Raw genomic sequence first — 12,649 nt, forward strand, 5'->3', positions numbered from 1 at the left:
AATAGGATTAGATGATCTGAGGTTAAAAATAAGAATTGCATTCATTCCTTAATCTTGAAAAAAACACTAAATACTCTTGATCTTAGCATCCTGTTTCTGCATTAGAGAACAGCAAAAAGCTCTTCTTATTTATGAAATTTGAGTTTGTGCCACAAAAAAAAAACCCATTTCACAATCATTCATGAACTCCACTCTTATCCTCTGGTCCATTGTTAGAGGCTAGGGAATTCTTGGGGGCTTCAATTTAGATGACTGTGGTATGAAGTGGATATATTCAAAGACCACAAATAAATTCCCTAAAATAAAATTAATATATAAATACTAAAAGTTACATCATCATTTTTATATGGAATCACAAACAGGCCAAAAGAAAGAAGAAAGAAAGAAAGAGAAGTCGCTCAGTTGTGTCCGACTCTTTGCGACTCCATGGACTGTAGCCTACCAGGTTCCTCTGTCCATGGGATTTTCCAGGCAAGAGTACTGGAGTGGGGTGCCATTTCCTTCTCCAGGAGACCTTCCCAACCCAGTCTTCCAGACGCTTTACCGGCTGAGCTGCCAGGGAACCAAGGCCATCTTCAGATAATGCAGAATCTCTACAGCGCTATAATGAGATCAGCCTTCTACTTGATTGTTGAGAAGATTTAGAGTGAATTCATGTAAAGTGAATAGAACATTGCCTGGTATGTAATAGCCACTCAATAAGATTAGTCATTATTAGTTAATATTTCACTAATAAATCCTTATTTGTAGCTGAGAGCTACTTATTAAAAGAACAGGGAAATTTCTTGCTCACTGCTGTATCTCCTATGCCATACATAGTGCCTAGCAATGTGAACTTATTTGTGGAATGAGCCTGCTGGATTTTTATTTTTTTTTAAGTCCCTGGCCAAGAATAGATGAACAGATAGAGATTAAAAGGAGGATGATTTCTTACTCCTTTTTTCTTAAATTCCATCTCTAAAGAGTTGGATATGACTGAGCATGAGCTCTATTACTGCCCCTAAAGCACATGCTTCCATCCAAACCACTGTGAAGAGGGGGGCATTCTGTAGATTCAGCACTCTTACTGGGTGCTGTTATCAACCAGGTCTGCCTGGTTTCTAGCTTTGCTGGGTGTCAGGACACTGAAGAGCTACTCTAGATTTCTTAACTGTTTGAAGATCAAATTGTCTGTAGTCAACCTCTTCACTGAAAGTGGAAATCTGTTTTCAAATTTCTCTGTGATCTGAACATTCACTTTTACTCATTAAAAATCTTTGTTTCATCATTTGTAAAATGAGGTAGTCTCTATTACATCAGATACTGGATATAGACTCTTGTTGGGCTGCAGCCTTCAGGCCTGCAGTTACTATATTTGCTGAAGAAAGAGCCCACAGTAGGTGACAGAGACATCAGCAGTTTAATAGATGGGAGATCTTACACATCTTTCTTACAAGAAAGAAAGCTGAACACTGAAGAAATGATGCTTTTGAGCTGTGGTGTTGGAGAAGGCTCTTGAGAGTCCCTTGGACTGCAAGGAGATCAAGCCAGTCAATCCTAAAGGAAATCAACCCTGAGTATTCATTAGAAGGACTGATGCTGAAGCTCTAATACTTTGGTCACCTGATCCAAAGAGCTGACTCATTAGAAAAAAGACCCTGATGTTGGGAAAGGTTGAAGGCAGGAGGAGAAGGGGATGATAGAGGACGAGATGGTTGGATGATAATACCAACTTGATGGACATGAGTTTGAGCAAACTCTGGGAGATGGTGAAGGATAGGGAAACTTGGCATGCTGTAGTCCACAGGGTTGCAAAGTCAGACGTGACTAAGTGACTGAACAACAACAACACATCTGAAGCAGAAGGGTCCTGGAGCAACATCCCACTGCTGGGAGGCGGATGGCAGGCTGGACACAGCAGCAGAGGTCTTCACTCCCAGGAAGAATAAGGAGACTACCAGTTATAGGGAGAAATATTGTAGATTGGCTTATTGGTTACTAGGGGAATTCAGCAGAGGAGGATTTCCTCTTTTATCCCCTTAGGCTATGTACCCTCCTGGGGCAGAGTTCTTCCCTTCATTAAACTATCAAAGGGGAGCCATTCTCATCTAAATATTAGAACAATGACAAACTTGGGCGAGGGACAAGTATATAGGTATTTACTAATCAGGCTCTACAAATAAGAAGGAAGGTCAGGGGCTTCCTTGGTGGTCCCAGTGGTTAATTAAGAATTCACCTGCCAATGCAGGAGACACTGATTCAACTCCTGGTCCAGGAGGATCCCACATCCCTTGGGGCAACTAAGGCCACGAACCACAATTACTGAGGCCAGGTGCAGTAACTACTGAGGCCAGTATGCCCGGAGCCCATGCTTTGAAACAAGGGAAGCCACTGCAATGAGAAGCCCATGCATTGCAATGAGTAGCCCCTACTTGATGCAACTAGAGAAAGCCTGCATGCAGCAACGAAGACCGAATGCAGCCAAAAATAAAAAAATAAATAAATTTTTTAAAAATGAAGGAAGGTCAGTCATGCAAGTAGAGTGTAGGTGAAGCAGGGACTAACTGAGCAGTGGATGTAGAGAGCAAGAGAACAGCCATGTTGAGTGGCCTGACCATACAACCGTACGTGCTGGGTAAGCCATTCTTTTTTCTCCCAAGTTTATGGCTAAAGGGCTGAATTTTCTTGAGAGTGGAAATGGCCTCAGAATCTTTCCAATGCTGTGCTCCAAGACATCAGAATTCACATGTGAATCAAAATACATTTACTCTCCTTTTCTTACAGTGGCAATGCTTTAGACCAGAAGACCAAGTATAGAAGTGGTGTTTAAATAAAATGACTATATTAGTGGTAGAAAATGACTGTGTCATGTGACCACAAGCAATTTAGCTTGAAGCAGCAGTTAATAAAAATCTCTTCAGATTAGGATTTATTAATAAAATAATGGCTATTAGCCATTACTGAGTAGCTACTATGTGCCAGACAGTATTCTATTCACTTTATATGAATTTACTCATTAAATTGTCCCAACAACCCTATAAGTAAAAGCAAATTTTACCATAGCATTGCATAATTCTGACAAAGTTGTTTTAGGATGACCTTGGTCTATCTGTGATTCCCTTTAAAATGGACACTGTGGCTTTTAGAGTTTATATATTAACTTCATTTTAGGAAATTTATGTGTTCTGAATTGCAGAGAAGTAATTAAATAGCAGACTCATCATATATTTAACATTTGATATTTTGGCCCTTCGAAAGTAATCTTTGGAAGTCATGCTCCAGGCCCATGATATAAGATAATGTTACGAAACCAAATTTGGGTCCACTTGCCCAAACAGTAAACCCAATCTACTCATACCAGATTGTGGTGAAGGAAAATATAGCATTTACTGTGAGGCATCCAGTGTGGGGCCAAGAAAGAAGTATGGACAGCTCACATTTGAATTCCCCGATGACTTTCAAGGAAGGATTTTTAAAGATAAAAGGAGGGAGAAGGTCATAGGATGCTTGATCCACTCATGGATATCCACCTGATTGGTTGGTGGTGAGGTGACAGGGTGAGTTAACAACCTCAACCTTCTGATTCCAACCTCCCTGGGGTCTACATACTAGTGATCAGCATGCAGTTCACTTCTTCCACTTGAGGCTACCCTGGTGGCTCAGATGGTGAAGGATCCACCTGCAGTGCATGAGACTGGGATTTGATCCCTGGATCAGGAAGATCACTTGGAGAAGGGAATGGCTACCCACTCCCACTCCAGTATTCTTGCCTGGAGAATTCTAAGGGCAGAGGCCCTGGGGGGCTCCAGTCCATGGGGTCGCAAAGAGTCTGACATGACTGAGAAACTAACACTTTATGTGGCAAGGTGGGGGTGGGAATCTTAGTATCTGCAAAACAATTCAGGTCAGCGATATGGCTCAGGATATTATCTTTTGCCCTTGAGGAGTAACAAAAGGAGTTGACTTTATTACATGGTTCAGTTCAGTTCAGTCACTCAGTTGCGTCCGACTCTTTGTGACCCCATGAATCGCAGCACACCAGGCCTCCCTGTCCATTACCAACTCCCGGAGTTCACTCAAACTCACGTCCACATCAGTGATGCCATCCAGCCATCTCATCCTCATCCCCTTCTCCTCCTGCCCCCAATCCCTCCCAGCATCAGAGTCTTTTCCAATGAGTCAACTCTTTGCATGAGGTGGCCAAAGTACTGGAGTTTCAGCTTCAGCATCAGTCCTTTCAAAGAACACGCAGGAATGATCTCCTTTAGTATGGACCTCCTTGCAGTCCAAGGGACTCTCAGGAGTCTTCTCCAACACCACAGTTCAAAAGCATCAATTCTTCGGTGCTCAGCCTTCTTCACAGTCCAACTCTCACATCCATACATGACCACTGGAAAAACCATAGCCTTGACTAGACCGACCTTTGTTGGCAAAATAATGTCTCTGCTTTTGAATATGCTATCTAGGTTGGTCATAACTTTCCTTCCAAGGAGTAAGCATCTTTTAATTCATGGCTGCAGTCACCATCTGCAGTGATTTTGGAGCCCCCAAAAATAAAGTCTGACACTGTTTCCACTGTTTCCCCATCTATTTGCCATGAAGTGATGGGACCAGATGCCATGATCTTAGTTTTCTGAATGTTGAGCTTTAAGCCAACTTTTTCACTCTCCACTTTCACTTTCATCAAGAGGCTTTTTAGTTCCTCTTCACTTTCTGCCATAAGGGTGGTGTCATCTGCATATCTAAAGTTATTGATATTTCTCCCAGCAATCTTGATTCCAGCTTGTGTTTCTTCCAGTCCAGAGTTTCTCATGATGTACTCTGCATAGAAGTTAAATAAGCAGGGTGACAATATACAGCCTTGCCATACTCTTTTTCCTATTTGGAACCAGGCTATTGTTCGATGTCCAGTTATAACTGTTGCTTCCTGACCTGCATATAGGTTTCTCAATAGGCAGGTCAGGTGGTCTGGTATTCCCATCTCTTTCAAAATTTTCCACAGTTTATTGTGATCCACACAGTCAAACTATTATTATTTTGTCTTGCCTGACTGTTTTCATTTGTTTCTGCTTTTTTTTCACTTTTCTGATTAAATTTACTCTTTGTAACTCAGAGAAGGCTAGGAGGCTAAAGCTTTTCTATAAACAAGAGGTGGAAGATGATGTGGGAAGGTGTTTGTCCCCAGGAAAGCCTATAGGGTTGTGTTTGGTTTCAATAATTTTTAATTTGATTGTGTGTTTATTATTATTTCTCTGTGTTAAAAGCCTGGTATTTGGAGTAAATGACATAGATGGTGAATGAGCCTAGGAAACTCCTTAGCACTCACATTCATTCTAGCTTTGTTGTTCTTTGCTTGCCAGCACAAATGTGTTTCACGGGAAAATCTTAAGCTATTGAAGAATTTTAAAATATTGAAATGTTTATACTTGTTGTTAAGGTTTATACTAGTTAGTAAATAGCTACTACTCTAAGACTCCCAAGCAGCTCTCCTCTTCCATAAAAGCAACTACCCTATAAGGGTTGCCAGATAAAGTATAGGCTGTCTGCTTACATTTAAGCCTCAATTAAATTATGAATAATTTTTTTAGTTTAAGTATGTTCCATATAATCTTTGGCATATCTACACAAAACTTTATCTATGGTCTATCTGATATACAAGCTAACTGGGCAACACATATTTTTAGTTGCAAAATTTGATGATCCCATTCTACTTGAAATCCAAACCTATTTACAAACAAGTACATCCTACAGTGACATCCTAGACTCAGGGTTTTATAAGTCCTTTCTGACTAGTTGGTGTTGTTTCTGTATAAGTCATTAAATATTTTTAACATAATCTCTGGCCTGGTTCTAACACATGTCAAGGGTCTGTCTACCTTATCATAGCCTTTCTAAACTTTGATAAGAAGAGCATTACTTACTAATTCTCTTATATTTTGTTTTTAGACTACACTCTTTCTTCACTGCTTTTGTTTTTATATAAAGCTTTTTTCTAAAGACATTTTTGTATCATGCAAAATTGTAAGTTCGATGCACCACTTTTTGGTCAACTCTTGCACAAGGAAATGACAAAAATCCAGCTACAGAGAAACTAAATTGCTACATACAATCCAACTTTTTGGAAGAGCTTTGAATCTCTACAAACTTGACAACGTTTCTTGTTTGTGTCCTTCAGACTAGAAATCACTACTTTCCATCAAAGTAATTCTGTTGCTAAAAATAAGATATGACATGAATTTTGCTATCTCGATCTAATAGCAAAGTCAAATGGTAACTGTAAATGAATCTTACTGAATACAGAATATGCAGCTCTGAAAAGTGGTCTGGAAATATATAAATTTTAAAGCAATCAGATCCTTAATGTTTCTTTCCCAAAGCACATTTTTATGAGAAAATTGTAGTTGCTTTCTAGGAAAGAATTTCTTGCTGGGAACATGGTGGGTTAAACCTAGTTAATTGGTTTCCTTTTCCATTGGATTTTTTGGAGACTTTATTAAGTACAATTGTGAATTTCCAGAGAAAATCTGTATGTATGTCTAAGTATGTAAGGTATGTTTGTCTGAGTGTGTGTGTGTGCATGTGTGTGTGTATCTATATTTCTCAAGTGTATTTTGGCAATTATTCTTGTCACAAAAGCTGGCTTTCAGACATAGCTGAAAGTTCCTACTTTGCAAGTCAGAAGCTTGTTTTAACTCCCATTCTCTTTGTATTCATTCTGTAATGGCTCCTAAGCTCCCACCAGCAGATGGCTGCCACTTGTGGACTCCAGCAGAGGTTATATGTTCAAAAAAGCGAACGGAAATGTGTATGGAAATCTTCAAAATATCCTTAACATGATGGCTCAGTAGTAAAGAATTCACTTGCAAATGCAGGAGACCTACGGTTCGATCCCTGGGTCAGGAAGCTCCCCTGCAGAAGGAACTGGCAACCCATTCCAGTATTCTTGCCTGGGAAATCCCATGAACAGAGGAACCTGTGGGGCTACAGTTCACAGGGTAGCAAGAGTTGGACATGACTTGCAACAACAACAGCAACAACAACAACAGCACGCTTCCTAGTTAATTTCATTATGCTGTAATGGGTACTTTATTTTTACTTGAGGTAGAAAAGCTGATAGTTACGGTGGGTAGTTTTATGGACTTAGATAAGTCTCAAGATTTCTATGTCTGTTTCTTTAAATGTAAAACGAAGGTAATGATATTAGAGGAGGGCATGGCAATCCACTGCAGTATTCTTGCATGGAGAATCCCCATGGACAGAGGAGCCTGGAGGGCTACAGTCCATGGGGTCGCAAAGAGTCAGACACGACTGAGAGACTCAGTACAGCACAGCACAATGATGTTTGAATTAGCTGCTTTACATAGGAAGGTATTCTTATGTGTGAAGGATGAGATGAGAGAAGATTCTATGTAGTGATGCATTTGGAAGTGCTTTTTAAAAACCAAAGCATTATTTATACGTTCAATATGATGATGGAGCTTCAGTTGACAGAGGCTCCTCCAATCCATCTTTTATTTTTACTTATTTTCCAGACTCACTATTAGTGCTGCTATTCTATAAACAAAGATACAAAACTAGGAAGCGATACTAAAAGGAAAATTACAGTATTTTCCTTTAGGGCAAATTACCATCTTCTGAATTTCTTTGATTTGTAAATATGTGTTTTCATATGATGGATTTCTGGAAGTTTTCAAATGATGTGCCCTTTAACTTAAAATGTACCAACCTTTACTCACCAAGCTTGTGTTGTTGATGGCCATCAATGAGACAATAAAGGAAATGTTAGAGAGCATTTCCTGTGCATCTATTGTATATTATAATGGTAAATGATTGCAAGTCCTCCATCATCATACGTTGGTATTGTTTTATAACGGTCTATAGTACAGAAAGACAGGAAGGCTGATGGCATTGTCATGCTAACACAAATCCTATCCTTCTTGTCCTCCTGCCACCTATCCAGAGAGTGCAGCATCCACACGAGTGTCCCTCCTGTGGGGGCTTTGGCTTTCTTCCGTGCTCTGTCTGCCATGGAAGCAAGATGTCAGTGTTTCGAAACTGCTTTACAGACTCTTTCAAGGCCCTGAAGTGCACGGCTTGCAACGAGAATGGTCTTCAGCGCTGTAAGAGCTGTGTGGGTTAGAGTCCACACCCACAGAGCACCTGGTGTCATTGACTGAAAGCAATAATTTGGTTTATACTTTTTTCTTTTTTAATGGCTATGTTTCTGGATTAATCAATAAACTTTGTTTATTATAATTTCCTTTGTTTGGAATTTTTGCCGTGACTACGTTCATTGATGTATTAAATAAATGTTTATTCAACAGCTACTGTATGCCAAGCCCTGTGCTAGACCCTGGATTCTAACTGGAATTAATGGAGGACCTGATAAAATTCCAAGATATTCAAAGTCTGATTCCCTAACTGTGTTTGATTTTCTAAAGAAAATATAAATATATACAATGGTGTCTATCACAGTGCCACCCTGTTGTCTAGGATCAGTTCATTCAGCTCTCCAGATGCATACATTTTATTAATATGTGAACCTCAGCTGTAGGGGAGAAGAGAGCTCTGGTTAGTGGAAAAGAATATCTTACTTATGCTTAAGCAGTAAATTATTTTTAAAGCTGTAAAAGTAGTCTTGGGGCTGATGATATTAATGATAAATCATTAATGTTATTGAATGTATTTCAATAGCTGCCAGACTTCTCTGAATTTATATTTTTAAACAGCTGTTTTCTACTATTGCCACTCTCTTGAGCTGGACACAAAATATTATATAGTTTGCACACATAGTAGAAAATATTAGCAAAGTAGACAAAAGTACATTTTACTATAATTATCAGCTAATACCTACCTGTACACATGTCTGTGCTCTGATGGATTCCTTTATGAATGATTTTTAATAAATCAGCTTCATAATATCTGTGACAAGTTAATCAAAATATTTTACATCTTGGTTTTGGAAAAAGATATAGATATTTACCAAGTACTTTCTAGTCAGCCAGCTGTGGAATGCAAGACAAAGCTTTTGCTTTCATGGAGGTTACACTCTTAAGGAAGAGGGAAGTATTAAATAGATAACCATACACAGAATGAACCTTATAACTACTACAAAAATAGTACAGGGTGCTCTGGGAATGTGTAGCAGCAAGGCAAACCTGGATGAGTTAGGAAATAGTTTAAGAGTAGACCTTGTTGAGTGACTGATATTTAAAGAGACATCATGGGTAGTTGGAAGCCAATTGGTCAAAGAGTAAGAGAGATAATATTTTAGGTAGAGAAATAGCATATTTGGGAACTCTAAGAACAGAGAAAAATTTTTGTTTGAGGAACTGTAAGACATCCAATATGGATAGTTATAATCTGGTAATAATGGAGCAGTTTTTGGCTGACTAAGCCCCCTGTTATACACACATTTACTCTAAACAAAATAAGAAAAAACAACTGTTGAAGATATTGGAAAGCAACTAAAACTAGAAAAGAATCAGAAGGATTTCAGTCACTGGAAGAAAGGAAACAAAATAAACCCTACATTTATCCAGCTTACCCTCTGAGAACACTTCCCAGTTTGCACAGAATATAGATGGTAAAGAAAATACAAAGTTACTGATTTGAAAAGATAAAACTGGAATTTGAGGCTGCAGAGTACCTGGAATTGAATGGAAAATTTTAAGAAATGAGAGAACCCAAGAGAGGGGAGCATGTAAGTCTGCTCATAAATTCCACTGAAGTCCTTGGCTGATTCCTAACGTCCATACACAGAGGAAAGAAGTGTCCAGGAGGTGAAAGAATTGAGCAGAGATTTCAGCAGCTGCCTGTACTGCAAAGTAAGAATTTTAAGTTGAAGTGGTAAACAATGAATATTTCCTGAACTCTCAGAAGGGCCCTATCTTAAGGCCAAGAAGTAAGGGCTATGTTGTAAAGCTAAGGGAAGAAACAAAACAGACTTGCCCTTGAAAGACCTAAAGCCAAATTTCCATGGTATTGTGATATTTTTCAATATGTGATTGCCTGCAAGAACAAAACTCAGTACTCAAGGAAGAGAAAGGAGTTTGTTGAATATGAAACTCTACAGCTAGCAGCACACTTAAAGGTAGAATATTAAATGCTTTACCCCTAAGATCAAGAAGAGTGCATGAATGTTCACTCTTAACACTTCTATTCAACATTGTGTTGGAAGTGCTAGATAGTGAAATAAGGCAAGAAAAAAGTCATAAAAATTGGAAAAAATAAATCTCATTGTCTGTAAATAATGTGATTGTGATACAGAAAATCAAAAGGATTATATAAACTAGTAAATTCTAGAATTGTTGTTGTTAAGTCGCTTCAGACATGTCCGACTCTGTGCGACCCCACAGACGGCAGCCCACCAGGCTCCCCCGTCCCTGGGATTCTCCAGGCAAGAATATTGGAGTGGGTTGCCATTTCCTTCTCCAATGCATGAAAGTGAAAAGCGAAAGTGAAATCGCTCAGTCGTGTCTGACTCTTTGCGACACCATGGACTGCAGCCTACCAGGCTCCTCCATCCATGGGATTTTCCAGGCAAGAGTACTGGAGTGGGGTGCCATCGATAAAGCTTGCAAAATACTTAGATTTTCTCTTTATAAAGAAATTAGAAGTATATACAGCAACAGAGTATAAAACTAAAACAATACAATTTATAATAGTATCAGAAAACATCAAGTATGTGGAATACATTTTACAAAAGATGTTTATATTTAAAATTGTCTATATTTAAAATTATGACATAGATATTACTGAGAAATTATAGAACCCAAATACATGGAGAAATATACCATGACTTCATGGATCAGAAGTCATCATTTTAAAGATGTATATAGTTCCAAAATAATCTCAATTAAAATCCTATAAAATTCTTTGTATAATCCAACCAACAATTCTAAATATATATTATAATTCTAGCATTCTAGAATAGTCAATAAAGTTTTGAACAGAGAAAAATAAGTATAGACAAACAGATCAATGGGGTGAACTAGAAAATACAGAAATAAACACACATATTAACATCAAGTTGATTTCTATTGATTTTTGCCAGTTCAAGACAATGGGAAATGGAGAATCTTTTAAACAAATAGTGCTGGAACCACTAGATTCCTATATGGAAAGATTGACCTTGAAAACTACTGCTACCACTGCTACTACCTCTAATGCTGCCACACCTGGGGGTTAGAGACCAAGGTACTGCTTAACATCCCACAAAGCATAGGACCACACCTCCCCTCAAAAAAAGATTGCCTAGTCCAGCCAATAGTGTTTAAATTGAGAAGCTGTTGACATGTTAAAGCTAAATCAAGAAAATATCTTCACAGTCTTGGGGTAGGCAAAGATGCTTTCAACTAGTCACAAGATATCTAAGTATAAAAAATGATAAATTGTTCTTAATTAAATTTAAAATCTCTTCATTGAAAGACCATGTTTTAAAAAATGAAGATGGAAGCCACAACCAGGAGAAAATAATCACATCATAAATATCTGCCATCGGACTTATATCCACGTATGAAAGTGGAAGTGTTAGTTGCTCAGTTGTGTCTGACTCTTGCAACCCCATGTACTATAACCCACCATGCTCCTCTATCCATGGAATTCTCCAGGCAAGAATCCTGGAGTGGGTTGCCATTTCCTTCTCTAGACGATCTTCCCCAACCCAGGGGTTGAACCAATTTCTCCTGCACTGCAGGCACATTATTTACCATCTGAGCCACCAAGGGAAGCCCTCATATCATATATATATATATACATGTATGTATTTCTGAAAAACTGATAATAAAGACAATCTAATAGAGAGAAGATGGATAGTAGACACATCACAAAAAAAGATATGTAGGTGGCCAAAAACAAAGAGGAAATACATATCATTAGTCATTAGGGGAATGCAAATTAAAGCCACAATGGGATACTGCCATATAAAATTTGGAATTGCTAAAATTAAAAAACCGAAAACTTAAAGTTTGGTGTATATATGGGATACCTTAAATTCTTATACACTGCTAATGAGAATGTTAAATGGTGCAAGCACTTAGGAACGCCATTTGATTGTTTCTAATAAAGGTAAACACCTGGCTTCCCAGGTGGCGCTAATGGTAAAGAATCCACCTGCCAGTGCAGGAGACGTGAGTGTCATCCCTGAGTTGGGAAAATCCCTTAGAGAAGGAAATGGCAACCCACTCCAGTATCCTTGCCTGGGAAATCCATGGACGGAGGAGCCTGGCGGGCTACAGTCCTTGGGGTCACAAAGGTCAGACACGACATAGTGACTAAACAACAATAAAGGTAAACATACTCTAACTGCATGCTCAGCAGTGTTACTCCCAGTTGTTTATGCAACAGAAATAAAAACATACGTCCACATTGTATCAAAGTTTCATGGAGGCTGTGTTCATGAGAGACAAAAAGCAGAAAGATTTCAAATGCCCACTGACAGGAGAATTGATGAGCAAATTGTCATGTACTAATACAGGTAGACACTGCCTAGTGAATGGATGAATCTTAAAATCATTTTATGAATAAACTTGTCCAGATACAAATAAACGTACTATGTGATTCCACTTATATGAAGCTAAAGGATAGGAAAAATTAATTTATAGAATGGCTTCATCACAGGTGGGAGGCAACAGGAAATTAAGTATGACCAGAATTAAGACAATGGTAC

The 12,649-nt window shown here is 38.6% G+C and overlaps 1 protein-coding gene across 1 annotated transcript in view; it reads left to right on the top strand.

Moving 5' to 3' along the window:
* The window catches only part of GRXCR1 (glutaredoxin, cysteine rich 1), a 134,644-nt gene extending 126,525 nt beyond the window's left edge, over positions 1 to 8,119 (top strand). Inside the window, exon 4 of the mRNA XM_010858853.1 lies at positions 7,940 to 8,119. Coding sequence (XP_010857155.1) covers positions 7,940 to 8,119 — 180 coding nt within the window. The remainder of the gene's footprint in view (positions 1 to 7,939) is intronic.
* The last annotated feature ends 4,530 nt before the right edge of the window (positions 8,120 to 12,649 follow it).

Source organism: Bison bison, unplaced genomic scaffold (assembly GCF_000754665.1).
Source record: "Bison bison bison isolate TAMUID 2011002044 unplaced genomic scaffold, Bison_UMD1.0 scf7180017864451, whole genome shotgun sequence".
NCBI lineage: Eukaryota > Metazoa > Chordata > Mammalia > Artiodactyla > Bovidae > Bison > Bison bison.